Raw genomic sequence first — 20,346 nt, 5'->3', positions numbered from 1 at the left:
ATATACTTGTATTCAATGTGAATACACTGTTATACCATGAGTTTTTACTTCTATATGTAAACAGCATCAAATATACTTGTATTTAATGTGAATACACTGTTATACCATGAGTTTTTACTTCTATACGTAAACTGCATGGAATATACTTGTATTCCATGTGAATACACTGTTATACCATCAGTTTTTACTTCTATATGTGAACAGCATCAAATATACTTGTATTCAATGTAAATACACTGTTATACCATGAGTTTTTACTTCTATATGTAAACAGCATCAAATATACTTGTATACAATGTGAATACAATGTTATACCATGAGTTTTTACTTCTATATGTAAACAGCATCAAATATACTTGTATTCAATGTGCACTCTCAGTTTTTTGGGGGTATTCGAGGGTATTCGAACTAGTAGCGTTTTGGTTTTTGCTACTAATAGTATAGGGGGGGTATTCTATTAGTAGCATACCTGTTCTAGAATAGGGGTTCGAATATCCCCCGAATACCCCTATACTAGGGATATTCGATTCCTACTAGCATCCTGAATTTACCCTTCCCCCGATTCTTCATGCATACCCACCAATCTATAAATATACTGCTTCACGACTATGAATAAATTACAAAATATAAATGTCTTTCAGAAGTCTGTATTCATCTGAGATTAGGCCATGGGAAGGAGCATACTACAACGGTGCAAGACAACATTTATACAAATACAACAAATTTTTTATCATAAAAAACCCAGTTTGTTATTATAAAGAACAGGAGAACAAAATAAGACAACAGTATTTGCATTTTTGGAACACCTCAACTTAAAAATAAACATCATTGCACATGATGACACAATCAAGCTTATAAGCTTGAAAGCGCCCACTTTTATAAAAGTGGGCGCCATTCACTTTTAAGCTCGATTGTGTTAGCATTGCAATTTAGCCTTGTAGGTCTCTTAAACATTCTAGGGATGCTCTAAAGGCTGTTACTGAGGGAGAAGGAATTTTAATATCGAAAACGCATTCCTCAAAAAATCCATAAAATGATTCCAAATACTGAGGGAAATTTAAATTAAATGCATAAAACGAGCAAAACAAGTTAACGAAAGCAGTTACAAAGTCGTTACCACACAGTATTATATCACGATCGATAACAATCCAGAAGTTTGTAGGAGTTTCCATCGTTCCCATGCAGCAGATGAATGGCTGCTTCAAATGAGGGTCTCGCGTTTCGCTTAATTGAATCAAGTCAGCATTATCCTGTAAACACAACACAATAAAAAATTGCTATAGTTATAAATAAAGACGAAAAAGAGTAAACTTTTAAACTGAAAAGAAAATTGCCTTTAAAAAGACTATCAGTCGTTCCGTAATCAAACGAAAATTAACTTTTCGGAGTTTAACGATGCTTGGAGTCAGCTTTAGTAACACGAAAACGGCCTTAAGACATTCTGTTAAAAGGTATTTCGTGAAAAATGACAAATTAACTCGAAAAGTAGACTATAATCAACTTACCGTCAGGGCAGTCAGGAATGTCAATGTTTTTTTTATTAGCCAGAGCCAATATTTTAAATAAGAATTTTTCTTTAAAGACTTTTTCGAAGTTCTTGGCATCGGGATAGAGTAACTGAAATTCTACCTGAAACTTTAGGAATAAAAATAAGTTAGCTGAAACATCTCGAACGTATTGCTGTAGCACATTACCAGAGATCCATTTTGGAAGTCCTTGAAGCGGGGATATTCTTTCATGATGAGACCAGGTTCAGTCAGAGTTTGTTTGATTTCTTTTTGGCGATACCCAAAAGTCGCCTTGCTGTACTCAATGATGACTGTGTCATTATCTCCTCCAGGCGGATGACTCTTCAACCATTCAACCTGTAAATATAAACAAAGTTAAAGCTTTTATTGTGGATTGAATGTTATTTAAAAAATAAACCTTAAACTGGCATTCGGCTTCATTGAAGATGTAGTCGGCATTTTTCTTTACATGAGGCCGTTTCGTGACACGCGGTTTTTTTGGATTGGAGAAGAGTCCTGTGTTGGCCTCTTCCGGCGTGGTTCTTCACGATGAACTTCCCTCAGTCTTTTCAGCCTTGTCTCAATAAAACCAGATCCAGTTGTTTGATTATAGAAATGACAAGAAAACACTTTGCCATCCACGTTGATTCCCAGGCAAGGAAACGCAGCCACTATGGCTTCACCAAGATTTTTTCTTTTCTCCGTCGGGGGAAATAAGTCGAGTTTTCCAGTCAATGTCACTAAGCGATTCACTAGGATCTGAACAATTGTGATGCGCTCTTTTTCAGTAATGAAAGCCTCAAGTCGTTCCAGGTAGTTTTGCACAATTACTTTCCCCTCGTCGGTCGCATTTAAAATGTCGATGACGTTGAAATCAATCACCTACAAGTAAAGTAAAAATTCCAACAGTTAGAAAAAGCAAGAAGTAAATATGTAGTGACGAAATACATTGTTATTTGAAGGTTGGTCCGTCACAATGATATCAAGTATCTGATTCTCGTTGACGATTGGTTCGTATTCTATCGTTGGATCACAAGCCACAATTCCAGTAGATTCCTTTTCTTGCTCTTGGGGCTGCTGACTTTTGATTGTTTTTATGAAACTAAGCAGTTTCATCTTGTGTCCCAGTGTTAGTTGAAGTACTTCAACATTTGCTTCATCTAAACAGAGAAGGCACTGTCCATCAATATCAGCAGCTATTTAAAAGGAATGAGAAATATGTTAATTTTAGACAAAATAACGAACAGTTACGTAAGAGACATTTTCGGAAACATTAAAACTTTTTAATAACCATGTTGGAGCAACATTTGGTCTCAAATTATCATGTGCAATCATAATAGATTTAGCAGGAAAATAAGGTTGTAATTCAAAGGCATGAAAGTGACGGTTGAAAGTAATGGTCTCTAAAACTGTAACAACAAAATAAATTGCCTGGCCTCCTGACAAAATTTTTATTATTTTACCGAATTCCGGATACCCCGAAAGATTTTCAAAGCTGTGTTTTAGTAATATTACGGTTCCTGGTCGGTAATGCCAGCCTTTAAACTTTACCCATCTTATAACAGTTGCGTTTGAATCCAGATTTAAAGAACTATTTCCATCAGTGATTGAGTCTTCTTGCCTGTTAACTAAGTTTTTTTTTGACCTGGGACCGACCGTGGGAATATCATCGTGAAATAAATCATTAGTTAATAGATTGTGACAGGAAATCGTTTGCAGATGATAAGCAACTGATTTTGGAATGTTAATAAAATTACAGTTTATATGTGCAACACGTTTACAACTATTATGGTAAGCCTCATATCTCATGCACCAATATCCAACAGCTGGACCATAAGTCCGGATAGCTGCTGGATAGTGTGCCATATGGTGGAATTTGTTAATAGGTCTAGTCAATGGAAATAATGAATGAAACCTTGAATACATTTGGTTAATAAGATCTTCTAGAATAATAGTCTGCTCAATTGAAACACTAGGTGCAAAAACAATATCCATTATTTCTAGTAAAATGAGAATCAAGGAAAAATATTCGTCTCCTTCCGGGATCAAATCACCAATTAAAAGAGGAAGCATTCGAATTAAACACCAATTCTGTGATGCCCGTTGCTTCGTGTTATAGTTACCTTTTTTTCGCAACAGATTGGTCTTAAATTTTGGGGAAGGTTTGTTACTTTGATCATAAAAACTGAACGCGAACCTCTGCAGTCTACTATTTAGCAGGTCTGCTGTTATTTTATAATGAGAGTTGGTTACGTAAACGAAAAGGACAAGCTTAATTATAAACGGAACTATACCTTCCAGAAAGTCGTGCATGCAATCAAGGACGGTATGTTCTGCAACATGCAAATACCTACACTGATTTAGAGGGCTGTCGAATTGTACTCCACTCAACGGAATGTTGTCTTTGCTGATCTTTGCTTCTTCTATGGCTGCATTGTAATTTTCCTTGGTTCTTAAAATTCCAACTTTCCAACTTTTAATCAAATCTGAACGAGAAATTAAACAAAGACGACAAAATTTGGCTGAAGAAGTCCCAGCAAACCCAAAGAGTTGATGGGCACCTTTTGAATCTGCACAAACATTTACAACAGCACCTCGGAGCCTGAAACCAGGTTTGCTTGGAATATCAAGAAGCATTCCCTCGTCAGACTCTAGTAATTTAATTTCTTTCATGAATTCATCAATAACAAACCGGAATTCAGAGTCTTTTAAATCCTTACTATTACAAACAGCAAAGCAATGTATATTACTCAATAGGGAGTTTTCGCACTCAGGAAGGTTTAAAATCTTAAAATTGAACATTCCAAGTTCATGTTTCTTAGTTTTGGAGCCCAAAGGATTAGTTGATTCACATTCATCAAAAAATATTTGTAAACGAAGGGCATTTTTTTCTTTGGAAAACAATTTATGATTCCTGAAATGAGAACTGTCACGATGGCCACGAAGAAAACCATCAGTACTAGGAGATTCACTAAAATATTTATTGTAAAATTCAGCATTAGAAAATAATCTACTCAACGTTTTCCTAATAGAGATGTACTGGAAGGTATTCTTTCTAGGCTGAGTTTCCCCTCTACTATTTACAGTCAGTTCTGGTTGATTGTTATGGCCTACGCACTTCGCGACTGGTTCTACAAATCCCATATTACTGGTAAAATAACGAATCCTTTTCTGGTGAGAATTCAATTTGCTAGTGGCTTTTTCAATGTTGGTTAATGTCAAATTTGTTTCTAAATCACAAAACTGAGCAACATCTTTAAAGATAGTATCAATATTTTTAGCAATGAAATCAATGGCAGAATGACTAACATTGTGTTTGGCCCTCAATTCAAGAAAGAATCTAGCTAATCTCTGAGTTGTTTTATCTGCTGTTGCATTCGCTTGGTGAAAACTGTCCTGCTGTAAAGGATCACTAACATCGAAATCAGTTACTCCTGGTTCGATATGTTGAAAAGAAACATCAGGAAGTACTTGTCTAACATCTGGTTGTGGATCTTTAACTAAACAATTGATAACGTGGTCTCTATATTTAGCAAAATTGTTGAAGCCAGCCTTGCAGTCAGCGTTCCCACAATACAAAGTTCTGTTACTATGACCTGTTGTTTTAAGGAAGCCATGAAAAAGTTTCAAGTGACTTGTCAGTTGAGAATAATTGCCTTTAACTATAACTGAACATAAAAAGCATTTAAAAGAATCAATGGACATTTTGGAAAAGGGTCTCACCAACCAACAAACACACAGCACAGAAAATGTTCAACTTAAAATAGATTCCTACTACATAGATATTACCTAGCAATTTTTCTGGAATTCCAGCCGGCAGTTTGTTAGTCGACAGGAGATGCAACCGCAGGTCTTCTGCAGATGAAGTTGAGATACAAGTTTTAGATTCCATTAAAGCCCTCAATCACATAACTGTCAAAATTGTCTGCACTGACGACCGTCATTAACTTTTTTGCATGCTGGATGTTTGCCATATTTCAAATTAGATTTGACAAAAAATATTTATTGTTTCAATATTGCTAAATCTGTTATATTAAATCAAATCCCGGTGTCTAAGAATTATTTGTGGGATTTCTATCCAGTATTCTGTATTTTAAAATGATTTTTATTGATAAATATCTCTTGGATGGCAACGTTTACTGACGCTGATGCAAAAATTCGAATACCTGGTATTCGAATTCGAATACGGAGGGGGCGTTTTATTCAAACTCGATCTTCGAATACCCGGAAGTACGAAGGGTATTCTATTTCGAATAAGGATTGTCTTATAGATAGTCGAAGATTTAGAATAGGTAAGACCATCTACCAGACCTATTCTAGCTAAGAGGTATTCGAATCTCGGATAACCAACGTATAAGATTAGAATATCCCCTGAAAACTGAGAGTGTGAATACACTGTTATACCATGAGATTTTACTTCTATATGTAAACTGCATGGAATATACTTGTATTCCATGTGAATACATTGTTATACCATCAGTTTTTACTTCTATATGTGAACAGCATAAATATACTTGTATTCAATGTAAATACACTGTTATACCATGAGTTTTTACTTCTATATGTAAACAGCATCAAATATACTTGTATTCAATGTGAATACACTGTTATACCATGAGTTTTTACTTCTATATGTAAACAGCATCAAATATACTTGTATTCAATGTGAATACACTGTTATACCATGAGTTTTTACTTCTATATGTAAACAGCATCAAATATACTTGTATTCAATGTGAATACACTGTTATACCATGAGTTTTTACTTCTATATGTAAACAGCATCAAATATACTTGTATTCAATGTGAATACACTGTTATACCATGAGTTTTATACTTCTATATGTGAACTGCATAGAATATACTTGTATTCCATGTGAATACACTGTTATACCATGAGTTTTTACTTCTATATGTAAACTGCATGGAATATACTTGTATTCAATGTGAATACACTGTTATACCATGAGTTTTTACTTCTATATGTAAACTGCATGGAATATACTTGTATTCAATGTGAATACACTGTTATACTATGAGTTTTAACTTCTATATGAAAACTGCATGGAATATACTTGTATTCAATGTGAATACACTGTTATACCATGAGTTTTAACTTCTATATGTAAACTGCATGGAATATACTTGTATTCAATGTGAATACACTGTTATACCATGAGTTTTTACTTCTATATGTAAACTGCATGGAATATACTTGTATTGAATGTGAATACACTGTTATACCATGAGTTTTATACTTCTATATGTAAACTGCATAGAATATACTTGTATTCAATGTGAATACACTGTTATACCATGAGTTTTTACTTCTATATGTAAACTGCATGGAATATACTTGTATTCAATGTGAATACACTGTTATACCATGAGTTTTTACTTCTATATGTAAACTGCATGGAATATACTTGTATTCAATGTGAATACACTGTTATATCATGAGTTTTTACTTCTATATCTAAACAGCATCAAATATACTTGTATTCAATGTGAATACACTGTTATACCATGCACTCTCAGTTTTTTGGGGGTATTCGAGGGTATTCGAACTAGTAGCGTTTTGGTTTTTGCTACTAATAGTATAGGGGGGGTATTCTATTAGTAGCATACCTGTTCTAGAATAGGGGTTCGAATATCCCCCGAATACTCCCTATACTAGGGATATTCGATTCCTACTAGCATCCTGAATTTACCCTTCCCCCGATTCTTCATGCATACCCACCAATCTATAAATATACTGCTTCACGACTATGAATAAATTACAAAATATAAATGTCTTTCAGAAGTCTGTATTCATCTGAGATTAGGCCATGGGAAGGAGCATACTACAACGGTGCAAGACAACATTTATACAAATACAACAAATTTTTTATCATAAAAAACCCAGTTTGTTATTATAAAGAACAGGAGAACAAAATAAGACAACAGTATTTGCATTTTTGGAACACCTCAACTTAAAAATAAACATCATTGCACATGATGACACAATCAAGCTTATAAGCTTGAAAGCGCCCACTTTTATAAAAGTGGGCGCCATTCCTTTTAAGCTCGATTGTGTTAGCATTGCAATTTAGCCTTGTAGGTCTCTTAAACATTCTAGTTATGCTCTAAAGGCTGTTACTGAGGGAGAAGGAATTTTAATATCGAAAACGCATTCCTCAAAAAAATCCATAAAATGATTCCAAATACTGAGGGAAATTTAAATTAAATGCATAAAACGAGCAAAACAAGTTAACGAAAGCAGTTGCAAAGTCGTTACCACACAGTATTATATCACGATCGATAACAATCCAGAAGTTTGTAGGAGTTTCCATCGTTCCCATGCAGCAGATGAATGGCTGCTTCAAATGAGGGTCTCGCGTTTCGCTTAATTGAATCAAGTCAGCATTATCCTGTAAACACAACACAATAAAAAATTGCTATAGTTATAAATAAAGACGAAAAAGAGTAAACTTTTAAACTGAAAAGAAAATTGCCTTTAAAAAGACTATCAGTCGTTCCGTAATCAAACGAAAATTAACTTTTCGGAGTTTAACGATGCTTGGAGTCAGCTTTAGTAACACGAAAACGGCCTTAAGACATTCTGTTAAAAGGTATTTCGTGAAAAATGACAAATTAACTCGAAAAGTAGACTATAATCAACTTACCGTCAGGGCAGTCAGGAATGTCAATGTTTTTTTTATTAGCCAGAGCCAATATTTTAAATAAGAATTTTTCTTTAAAGACTTTTTCGAAGTTCTTGGCATCGGGATAGAGTAACTGAAATTCTACCTGAAACTTTAGGAATAAAAATAAGTTAGCTGAAACATCTCGAACGTATTGCTGTAGCACATTACCAGAGATCCATTTTGGAAGTCCTTGAAGCGGGGATATTCTTTCATGATGAGACCAGGTTCAGTCAGAGTTTGTTTGATTTCTTTTTGGCGATACCCAAAAGTCGCCTTGCTGTACTCAATGATGACTGTGTCATTATCTCCTCCAGGCGGATGACTCTTCAACCATTCAACCTGTAAATATAAACAAAGTTAAAGCTTTTATTGTGGATTGAATGTTATTTAAAAAATAAACCTTAAACTGGCATTCGGCTTCATTGAAGATGTAGTCGGCATTTTTCTTTACATGAGGCCGTTTCGTGACACGCGGTTTTTTTTGGATTGGAGAAGAGTCCTGTGTTGGCCTCTTCCGGCGTGGTTCTTCACGATGAACTTCCCTCAGTCTTTTCAGCCTTGTCTCAATAAAACCAGATCCAGTTGTTTGATTATAGAAATGACAAGAAAACACTTTGCCATCCACGTTGATTCCCAGGCAAGGAAACGCAGCCACTATGGCTTCACCAAGATTTTTTCTTTTCTCCGTCGGGGGAAATAAGTCGAGTTTTCCAGTCAATGTCACTAAGCGATTCACTAGGATCTGAACAATTGTGATGCGCTCTTTTTCAGTAATGAAAGCCTCAAGTCGTTCCAGGTAGTTTTGCACAATTACTTTCCCCTCGTCGGTCGCATTTAAAATGTCGATGACGTTGAAATCAATCACCTACAAGTAAAGTAAAAATTCCAACAGTTAGAAAAAGCAAGAAGTAAATATGTAGTGACGAAATACATTGTTATTTGAAGGTTGGTCCGTCACAATGATATCAAGTATCTGATTCTCGTTGACGATTGGTTCGTATTCTATCGTTGGATCACAAGCCACAATTCCAGTAGATTCCTTTTCTTGCTCTTGGGGCTGCTGACTTTTGATTGTTTTTATGAAACTAAGCAGTTTCATCTTGTGTCCCAGTGTTAGTTGAAGTACTTCAACATTTGCTTCATCTAAACAGAGAAGGCACTGTCCATCAATATCAGCAGCTATTTAAAAGGAATGAGAAATATGTTAATTTTAGACAAAATAACGAACAGTTACGTAAGAGACATTTTCGGAAACATTAAAACTTTTTAATAACCATGTTGGAGCAACATTTGGTCTCAAATTATCATGTGCAATCATAATAGATTTAGCAGGAAAATAAGGTTGTAATTCAAAGGCATGAAAGTGACGGTTGAAAGTAATGGTCTCTAAAACTGTAACAACAAAATAAATTGCCTGGCCTCCTGACAAAATTTTTATTATTTTACCGAATTCCGGATACCCCGAAAGATTTTCAAAGCTGTGTTTTAGTAATATTACGGTTCCTGGTCGGTAATGCCAGCCTTTAAACTTTACCCATCTTATAACAGTTGCGTTTGAATCCAGATTTAAAGAACTATTTCCATCAGTGATTGAGTCTTCTTGCCTGTTAACTAAGTTTTTTTTGACCTGGGACCGACCGTGGGAATATCATCGTGAAATAAATCATTAGTTAATAGATTGTGACAGGAAATCGTTTGCAGATGATAAGCAACTGATTTTGGAATGTTAATAAAATTACAGTTTATATGTGCAACACGTTTACAACTATTATGGTAAGCCTCATATCTCATGCACCAATATCCAACAGCTGGACCATAAGTCCGGATAGCTGCTGGATAGTGTGCCATATGGTGGAATTTGTTAATAGGTCTAGTCAATGGAAATAATGAATGAAACCTTGAATACATTTGGTTAATAAGATCTTCTAGAATAATAGTCTGCTCAATTGAAACACTAGGTGCAAAAACAATATCCATTATTTCTAGTAAAATGAGAATCAAGGAAAAATATTCGTCTCCTTCCGGGATCAAATCACCAATTAAAAGAGGAAGCATTCGAATTAAACACCAATTCTGTGATGCCCGTTGCTTCGTGTTATAGTTACCTTTTTTCGCAACAGATTGGTCTTAAATTTTGGGGAAGGTTTGTTACTTTGATCATAAAAACTGAACGCGAACCTCTGCAGTCTACTATTTAGCAGGTCTGCTGTTATTTTATAATGAGAGTTGGTTACGTAAACGAAAAGGACAAGCTTAATTATAAACGGAACTATACCTTCCAGAAAGTCGTGCATGCAATCAAGGACGGTATGTTCTGCAACATGCAAATACCTACACTGATTTAGAGGGCTGTCGAATTGTACTCCACTCAACGGAATGTTGTCTTTGCTGATCTTTGCTTCTTCTATGGCTGCATTGTAATTTTCCTTGGTTCTTAAAATTCCAACTTTCCAACTTTTAATCAAATCTGAACGAGAAATTAAACAAAGACGACAAAATTTGGCTGAAGAAGTCCCAGCAAACCCAAAGAGTTGATGGGCACCTTTTGAATCTGCACAAACATTTACAACAGCACCTCGGAGCCTGAAACCAGGTTTGCTTGGAATATCAAGAAGCATTCCCTCGTCAGACTCTAGTAATTTAATTTCTTTCATGAATTCATCAATAACAAACCGGAATTCAGAGTCTTTTAAATCCTTACTATTACAAACAGCAAAGCAATGTATATTACTCAATAGGGAGTTTTCGCACTCAGGAAGGTTTAAAATCTTAAAATTGAACATTCCAAGTTCATGTTTCTTAGTTTTGGAGCCCAAAGGATTAGTTGATTCACATTCATCAAAAAATATTTGTAAACGAAGGGCATTTTTTACTTTGGAAAACAATTTATGATTCCTGAAATGAGAACTGTCACGATGGCCACGAAGAAAACCATCAGTACTAGGAGATTCACTAAAATATTTATTGTAAAATTCAGCATTAGAAAATAATCTACTCAACGTTTTCCTAATAGAGATGTACTGGAAGGTATTCTTTCTAGGCTGAGTTTCCCCTCTACTATTTACAGTCAGTTCTGGTTGATTGTTATGGCCTACGCACTTCGCGACTGGTTCTACAAATCCCATATTACTGGTAAAATAACGAATCCTTTTCTGGTGAGAATTCAATTTGCTAGTGGCTTTTTCAATGTTGGTTAATGTCAAATTTGTTTCTAAATCACAAAACTGAGCAACATCTTTAAAGATAGTATCAATATTTTTAGCAATGAAATCAATGGCAGAATGACTAACATTGTGTTTGGCCCTCAATTCAAGAAAGAATCTAGCTAATCTCTGAGTTGTTTTATCTGCTGTTGCATTCGCTTGGTGAAAACTGTCCTGCTGTAAAGGATCACTAACATCGAAATCAGTTACTCCTGGTTCGATATGTTGAAAAGAAACATCAGGAAGTACTTGTCTAACATCTGGTTGTGGATCTTTAACTAAACAATTGATATCGTGGTCTCTATATTTAGCAAAACTGTTGAAGCCAGCCTTGCAGTCAGCGTTCCCACAATACAAAGTTCTGTTACTATGACCTGTTGTTTTAAGGAAGCCATGAAAAAGTTTCAAGTGACTTGTCAGTTGAGAATAATTGCCTTTAACTATAACTGAACATAAAAAGCATTTAAAAGAATCAATGGACATTTTGGAAAAGGGTCTCACCAACCAACAAACACACAGCACAGAAAATGTTCAACTTAAAATAGATTCCTACTACATAGATATTACCTAGCAATTTTTCTGGAATTCCAGCCGGCAGTTTGTTAGTCGACAGGAGATGCAACCGCAGGTCTTCTGCAGATAAAGTTGAGATACAAGTTTTAGATTCCATTAAAGCCCTCAATCACATAACTGTCAAAATTGTCTGCACTGACGACCGTCATTAACTTTTTTTGCATGCTGGATGTTTGCCATATTTCAAATTAGATTTGACAAAAAATATTTATTGTTTCAATATTGCTAAATCTGTTATATTAAATCAAATCCCGGTGTCTAAGAATTATTTGTGGGATTTCTATCCAGTATTCTGTATTTTAAAATGATTTTTATTGATAAATATCTCTTGGATGGCAACGTTTACTGACGCTGATGCAAAAATTCGAATACCTGGTATTCGAATTCGAATACGGAGGGGGCGTTTTATTCAAACTCGATCTTCGAATACCCGGAAGTACGAAGGGTATTCTATTTCGAATAAGGATTGTCTTATAGATAGTCGAAGATTTAGAATAGGTAAGACCATCTACCAGACCTATTCTAGCTAAGAGGTATTCGAATCTCGGATAACCAACGTATAAGATTAGAATATCCCCTGAAAACTGAGAGTGTGAGTTTTTACTTCTATATGTAAACAGCATCAAATATACTTGTATTCAATTTGAATACACTGTTATACCATGAGTTTTTACTTCTATATGTAAACAGCATCAAATATACTTGTATTCAATGTGAATACACTGTTATACCATGAGTATTTACTTCTATATGTAAACAGCATCAAATATACTTGTATTAAATGTGAATACACTGTTATACCATGAGTTTTTACTTCTATATGTAAACTGCATGGAATATACTTGTATTCAATGTGAATACACTGTTATACCATGAGTTTTTACTTCTATATGTAACCAGCATCAAATATACTTGTATTCAATGTGAATACACTGTTATACCATGAGTTTTTACTTCTATATGTAAACAGCATCAAATATACTTGTATTCAATGTGAATACACTGTTATACCATGAGTTTTGACTTCTATATGTAAACAGCATCAAATATACTTGTATTCAATGTGAATACACTGTTAAACCATGAGTTTTATACTTCTATATGTAAACTGCATAAAATATACTTGTATTCAATGTGAATACACTGTTATACCATGAGTTTTTACTTCTATATGTAAACTGCATGGAATATACTTGTATTCAATGTGAATACACTGTTATACCATGAGTTTTATACTTCTATATGTAAACTGCATAGAATATACTTGTATTGAATGTGAATACACTGTTATACCATGAGTTTTTACTTCTATATGTAAACAGCATCAAATATACTTGTATTAAATGTGAATACACTGTTATACCATGAGTTTTTATTTCTATATGTAAACTGCATGGAATATACTTGTATTCAATGTGAATACACTGTTATACCATGAGTTTTTACTTCTATATGTAAACAGCATCAAATATACTTGTTTTCAGTGTGAATACACTGTTATACCATGAGTTTTTACTTCTATATGTAACCAGCATCAAATATACTTGTATTCAATGTGAATACACTGTTATACCATGAATTTTTACTTCTATATGTAAACTGCATGGAATATACTTGTATTCAATGTGAATACACTGTTATACCATGAGTTTAAACTTCTATATGTAAACTGCATGGAATATACTTGTATTCAATGTGAATACACTGTTATACCATGAGTTTTTACTTCTATATGTAAATAGCATCAAATATACTGGTATTTAATGTGAATACACTGTTATACCATGAGTTTTTACTTCAATATGTAAACACCATCAAATATACTTGTATTCAATGTGAATACACTGTTATACCATGAGTTTTTACTTCTATTTGTAAACTGCATAGAATATACTTGTATTCAATGTAAATACGCTGTTATACCATGAGTTTTTACTTCTATATGTAAACTGCATGGAATATACTTGTATTCAATGTGAATACACTGTTATACCATGAGTTTTAACTTCTATATGTAAACTGCATGGAATATACTTGTATTCAATGTGAATACACTGTTATACCATGAGATTTACTTCTAGATGTAAACTGCATGGAATATACTTGTATTCAATATGAATACACTGTTATACCATGAGTTTTTACTTCTATATGTAAACAGCATCAAATATACTTGTATTCAATGTGAATACACTGTTATACCATGAGTATTTACTTCTATATGTAAACAGCATCAAATATACTTGTATTAAATGTGAATACACTGTTATACCATGAGTTTTTACTTCTATATGTAAACTGCATAGAATATACTTGTATTCAATGTGAATACACTGTTATACCATGAGTTATTACTTCTATATGTAAACTGCATGGAATATATTGTATTCAATGTGAATACACTGTTATACCATGAGTTTTATACTTTTATATGTAAACTGCATAGAATATACTTGTATTCAATGTGAATACACTGTTATACCATGAGTATTTACTTCTATATGTAAACAGCATCAAATATACTTGTATTAAATGTGAATACACTGTTATACCATGAGTTTTTACTTCTATATGTAAACTGCATGGAATATACTTGTATTCAATGTGAATACACTGTTATATCATGAGTTTTTACTTCTATATGTAAACAGCATCAAATATACTTGTATTCAATGTGAATACACTGTTATACCATGAGTTTTTACTTCTATATGTAAACAGCATCAAATATACTTGTATTCAATTTGAATACACTGTTATACCATGAGTTTTTACTTCTATATGTAAACAGCATCAAATATACTTGTATTCAATGTGAATACACTGTTATACCATGAGTTTTTACTTCTATATGTAAACTGCATGGAATATACTTGTATTCCATGTGAATACATTGTTATACCATCAGTTTTTACTTCTATATGTGAACAGCATCAAATATACTTGTATTCAATGTAAATACACTGTTATACCATGAGTTTTTACTTCTATATGTAAACAGCATCAAATATACTTGTATTCAATGTGAATACACTGTTATAACATGAGTTTTACTACTTCTATATGTGAACTGCATAGAATATACTTGTATTCCATGTGAATACACTGTTATACCATGAGTTTTTACTTCTATATGTAAACTGCATGGAATATACTTGTATTCAATGTGAATACACTGTTATACCATGAGTTTTTACTTCTATATGTAAACTGCATGGAATATACTTGTATTCAATGTGAATACACTGTTATACTATGAGTTTTAACTTCTATATGTAAACTGCATGCAATATACTTGTATTCAATGTGATTACACTGTTATACCATGAGTTTTTACTTCTATATGTCAACAGCATCAAATATACTTGTATTCAATGTAAATACACTGTTATACCATGAGTTTTTACTTCTATATGTAAACAGCATCAAATATACTTGTATTCAATGTAAATACACTGTTATACCATGAGTTTTTACTTCTATATGTAAACAGCATCAAATATTCTTGTATTCAATGTGAATACAATGTTATACCATGAGTCTTTACTTCTATATGTAAACAGCATCAAATATACTTGTATTCAATGTAAATACACTGTTATACCATGAGTTTTTACTTCTATATTTAAACAGCATCAAATATACTTGTATTCAATGTGAATACAATGTTATACCATGCGTTCTTACTTCTATATGTAAACTGCATGGAATATACTTGTATTCAATGTGAATACAATGTTATACCATGAGTTTTTACTTCTATATGTAAACTGCATGGAATATACTTGTATTCAATGTGAATACACTGTTATACCATGAGATTTACTTCTAGATGTAAACTGCATGGAATATACTTGTATTCAATATGAATACACTGTTATACCATGAGTTTTTACTTCTATATGTAAACAGCATCAAATATACTTGTATTCAATGTGAATACACTGTTATACCATGAGTATTTACTTCTATATGTAAACAGCATCAAATATACTTGTATTAAATGTGAATACACTGTTATACCATGAGTTTTTACTTCTATATGTAAACTGCATATAATATATTTGTATTCAATGTGAATACACTGTTATACCATGAGTTTTTACTTCTATATGTAAACTGCATGGAATATATTGTATTCAATGTGAATACACTGTTATACCATGAGTTTTATACTTTTATATGTAAACTGCATAGAATATACTTGTATTCAATGTGAATACACTGTTATACCATGAGTATTTACTTCTATATGTAAACAGCATCAAATATACTTGTATTAAATGTGAATACACTGTTATACCATGAGTTTTTACTTCTATATGTAAACTGCATGGAATATACTTGTATTCAATGTGAATACACTGTTATACCATGAGTTTTTACTTCTATATTGTAAAAGCATCAAATATACTTGTATTTAATGTGAATACACTGTTATACCATGAGTTTTTACTTCTATATGTAAACTGCATGGAATATACTTGTATTCCATGTGAATACACTGTTATACCATCAGTTTTTACTTCTATATGTGAACAGCATCAAATATACTTGTAATCAATGTAAATACACTGTTATACCATGAGTTTTTACGTCTATATGTAAACAGCATCAAATATACTTGTATTCAATGTGAATACACTGTTATACCATGAGATTTTACTTCTATATGTAAACTGCATGGAATATACTTGTATTCCATGTGAATACATTGTTATACCATCAGTTTTTACTTCGATATGTGAACAGCATAAATATACTTGTATTCAATGTAAATACACTGTTATACCATGATTTTTTACTTCTATATGTAAACAGCATCAAATATACTTGTATTCAATGTGAATACACTGTTATACCATGAGTTTTTACTTCTATATGTAAACAGCATCAAATATACTTGTATTCAATGTGAATACACTGTTATACCATGAGTTTTTACTTCTATATGTAAACAGCATCAAATATACTTGTATTCAATGTGAATACACTGTTATACCATGAGTTTTATACTTCTATATGTGAACTGCATAGAATATACTTGTATTCCATGTGAATACACTGTTATACCATGAGTTTTTACTTCTATATGTAAACTGCATGGAATATACTTGTATTCAATGTGAATACACTGTTATACCATGAGTTTTTACTTCTTTATGTAAACTGCATGGAATATACTTGTATTCAATGTGAATACACTGTTATACTATGAGTTTTAACTTCTATATGAAAACTGCATGGAATATACTTGTATTCATTGTGAATACACTGTTATACCATGAGTTTTTACTTCTATATCTAAACTGCATCAAATATACTTGTATTCAATGTGAATACACTGTTATACCATGAGTTTTTACTTCAATATGTAAACAGCATCAAATATACTTGTATTCAATGTGAATACACTGTTATACCATGAGTTTTTACTTCTATATGTAAACTGCATAGAATATACTTGTATTCAATGTGAATACACTGTTATACCATGAGTTTTTACTTCTATATGTAAACTGCATGGAATATACTTTATTCAATGTGAATACACTGTTAAACCATGAGTTTTAACTTCTATATGTAAACTGCATGGAATATACTTGTATTCAATGTGAATACACTGTTATACCATGAGATTTACTTCTAGATGTAAACTGCATGGAATATACTTGTATTCAATATGAATACACTGTTATACCATGAGTTTTTACTTCTATATGTAAACAGCATCAAATATACTTGTATTCAATGTGAATACACTGTTATACCATGAGTATTTACTTCTATATGTAAACAGCATCAAAAATACTTGTATTAAATGTGAATACACTGTTATACCATGAGTTTTTACTTCTATATGTAAACTGCATAGAATATACTTGTATTCAATGTGAATACACTGTTATACCATGAGTTTTTACTTCTCTATGTAAACTGCATGGAATATATTGTATTCAATGTGAATACACTGTTATACCATGAGTTTTATACTTTTATATGTAAAAAGCATAGAATATACTTGTATTCAATGTGAATACACTGTTATACCATGAGTATTTACTTCTATATGTAAACAGCATCAAATATACTTGTATTAAATGTGAATACACTGTTATACCATGAGTTTTTACTTCTATATGTAAACTGCATGGAATATTTTTGTATTCAATGTGAATACACTGTTATACCATGAGTTTAAAATTCTATATGTAAACTGCATGGGATATACTTGTATTCAATGTGAATACACTGTTATACCATGAGTTTTTACTTCTATATGTAAACAGCATCAAATATACTGGTATTTAATGTGAATACACTGTTATACCATGAGTTTTTACTTCTATATGTAAACAGCATCAAATATACTTGTATTCAATGTGAATACACTGTTATACCATGAGTTTTTACTTCTATATGTAAACTGCATAGAATATACTTGTATTCAATGTGAATACACTGTTATACCATGAGTTTTTACTTCTATATGTAAACTGCATGGAATATACTTGTATTCAATGTGAATACACTGTTATACCATGAGTTTTAACTTCTATATGTAAACTGCTTGGAATATACTTGTATTCAATGTGAATACACTGTTATACCATGAGTTTTTACTTCTATATGTAAACAGCATCAAATATACTTGTATTTAATGTGAATACACTTTTATACCATGAGTTTTTACTTCTATTCGTAAACTGCATAGAATATACTTGTATTCAATGTGAATACACTTTTATACCATGAGTTTTTACTTCTATATGTAAACTGCATGGAATATACTTGTATTCAATGTGAATACACTGTTATACTACGAGTTTTTACTTCTATATGTAAACAGCATCAAATATACTTGTATTCAATGTGAATACACTGTTATACCATGAGTTTTTACTTCTATATGTAAACTGCATGGAATATACTTGTATTCCATGTGAATACACTGTTATACCATGAGTTTTTACTTCTATATGTAAACTGCAAAGAATATACTTGTATTCAATGTGAATACACTGTTATACCATGAGTTTTTACTTCTATATGTAAACTGCATGGAATATACTTGTATTCAATGTGAATACACTGTTATACCATGAGTTTTGACTTCTATATGTAAACAGCATCAAAAATATTTGTATTCAATGTGAATACACTGTTATACCATGAGTTTTATACTTCTATATGTAAACTGCATAGAATATACTTGTATTCAATGTGAATACACTGTTATACCATGAGTTTTTACTTCTATATCTAAACTGCATCAAATATACTTGTATTCAATGTGAATACACTGTTATACCATGAGTTTTTACTTCTATATGTAAACTGCATAGAATATACTTGTATTCAATGTGAATACACTGTTATACCATGAGTTTTTACTTCTCTATGTAAACTGCATGGAATATATTGTATTCAATGTGAATACACTGTTATACCATGAGTTTTATACTTTTATATGTAAAAAGCATAGAATATACTTGTATTCAATGTGAATACACTGTTATACCATGAGATTTACTTCTAGATGTAAACTGCATGGAATATACTTGTATTCAATATGAATACACTGTTATACCATGAGTTTTTACTTCTATATGTAAACAGCATCAAATATACTTGTATTCAATGTGAATACACTGTTATACCATGAGTATTTACTTCTATATGTAAACAGCATCAAAAATACTTGTATTAAATGTGAATACACTGTTATACCATGAGTTTTTACTTCTATATGTAAACTGCATAGAATATACTTGTATTCAATGTGAATACACTGTTATACCATGAGTTTTTACTTCTATATGTAAACTGCATGGAATATATTGTATTCAATGTGAATACACTGTTATACCATGAGTTTTATACTTTTATATGTAAACTGCATAGAATATACTTGTATTCAATGTGAATACACTGTTATACCATGAGTATTTACTTCTATATGTAAACAGCATCAAATATACTTGTATTAAATGTGAATACACTGTTATACCATGAGTTTTTACTTCTATATGTAAACTGCATGGAATATTTTTGTATTCAATGTGAATACACTGTTATACCATGAGTTTAAAATTCTATATGTAAACTGCATGGAATATACTTGTATTCAATGTGAATACACTGTTATACCATGAGTTTTTACTTCTATATGTAAACAGCATCAAATATACTGGTATTTAATGTGAATACACTGTTATACCATGAGTTTTTACTTCTATATGTAAACAGCATCAAATATACTTGTATTCAATGTGAATACACTGTTATACCATGAGTTTTTACTTCTATATGTAAACTGCATAGAATATACTTGTATTCAATGTGAATACACTGTTATACCATGAGTTTTTACTT

At 32.1% G+C, this 20,346-nt stretch overlaps 2 protein-coding genes across 13 annotated transcripts; both read right to left on the bottom strand.

The window, feature by feature from the left end:
* Nucleotides 1-631: 631 nt before the first annotated feature.
* On the bottom strand, nt 632-5,415 carry LOC123468656. Of its 6 annotated transcripts, XM_045167938.1 has the most exons (7): nt 5,298-5,371; nt 5,116-5,176; nt 1,927-1,985; nt 1,695-1,865; nt 1,506-1,635; nt 1,335-1,441; nt 632-1,250 (listed from the first exon to the last, which is right to left on the bottom strand). In XM_045167938.1, the coding sequence occupies exons 2-7, from the start codon at nt 5,123-5,125 to the stop codon at nt 930-932; spliced, it is 798 nt and encodes a 265-aa protein (XP_045023873.1). In that variant the 5' UTR covers nt 5,126-5,176; nt 5,298-5,371; the 3' UTR covers nt 632-929. The 6 variants fall into 6 exon arrangements, 2 of the variants coding, with proteins under 2 accessions (XP_045023873.1, XP_045023872.1); XM_045167937.1 differs by lacking the exon at nt 1,927-1,985 and having other exon boundaries at nt 1,695-1,834; nt 4,649-5,176; nt 5,298-5,415; XR_006642355.1 differs by lacking the exons at nt 632-1,250; nt 5,116-5,176; nt 5,298-5,371 and adding exons at nt 2,457-2,917; nt 2,972-3,787 and having other exon boundaries at nt 1,329-1,441; nt 1,927-2,390.
* Nucleotides 5,416-7,299: 1,884 nt separating this feature from the next.
* Nucleotides 7,300-12,455, bottom strand: LOC116926976. Of its 7 annotated transcripts, none has more exons than XM_032933892.2 (8): nt 11,965-12,455; nt 10,470-10,640; nt 9,126-9,373; nt 8,595-9,059; nt 8,363-8,533; nt 8,174-8,303; nt 8,003-8,109; nt 7,300-7,918 (listed from the first exon to the last, which is right to left on the bottom strand). In XM_032933892.2, exons 1-8 carry the CDS (start codon nt 12,065-12,067, stop codon nt 7,685-7,687), a joined length of 1,629 nt encoding a protein of 542 aa, XP_032789783.2. In that variant the 5' UTR covers nt 12,068-12,455; the 3' UTR covers nt 7,300-7,684. The 7 variants fall into 7 exon arrangements, with proteins under 7 accessions (XP_032789783.2, XP_032789784.2, XP_032789785.2 ...); XM_032933893.2 differs by having other exon boundaries at nt 9,126-9,337; nt 11,965-12,454; XM_032933894.2 differs by having other exon boundaries at nt 10,530-10,640; nt 11,965-12,451.
* Between the last annotated feature and the right edge of the window lie 7,891 nt (nt 12,456-20,346).

The sequence above is a fragment of the Daphnia magna genome, unplaced genomic scaffold, assembly GCF_020631705.1.
Source record: "Daphnia magna isolate NIES unplaced genomic scaffold, ASM2063170v1.1 Dm_contigs410, whole genome shotgun sequence".
NCBI classification, from domain to species: Eukaryota; Metazoa; Arthropoda; class Branchiopoda; order Diplostraca; family Daphniidae; genus Daphnia; species Daphnia magna.
Note: the sequence above shows the minus strand (reverse complement) of the source record. Positions and strands in the feature narration are given on the sequence as shown.

What these genes read in the sequence shown, in the direction of transcription:
- LOC123468656 (XM_045167937.1), bottom strand. Translation starts at nt 5,400, where the DNA reads ATGGAATCTAAAACTTGTATCTCAACTTCATCTGCAGAAGACCTGCGG. An exon ending in AATTCCAGAAAAATTGCTAG is followed by an intron (nt 5,177 to 5,297) that starts GTAATATCTATG and finishes TTTTATGTTCAG; the next exon opens with TTATAGTTAAAGGCAATTAT. An exon ending in TTATTTTACCAGTAATATGG is followed by an intron (nt 1,835 to 4,648) that starts GATTTGTAGAAC and finishes ATCCGCCTGGAG; the next exon opens with GAGATAATGACACAGTCATC.
- LOC116926976 (XM_032933892.2), bottom strand. Translation starts at nt 12,067, where the DNA reads ATGGAATCTAAAACTTGTATCTCAACTTTATCTGCAGAAGACCTGCGG. An exon ending in AATTCCAGAAAAATTGCTAG is followed by an intron (nt 10,641 to 11,964) that starts GTAATATCTATG and finishes AAAGTTGGAAAG; the next exon opens with TTGGAATTTTAAGAACCAAG. An exon ending in ACTTCCAAAATGGATCTCTG is followed by an intron (nt 8,304 to 8,362) that starts GTAATGTGCTAC and finishes TTATTCCTAAAG; the next exon opens with TTTCAGGTAGAATTTCAGTT.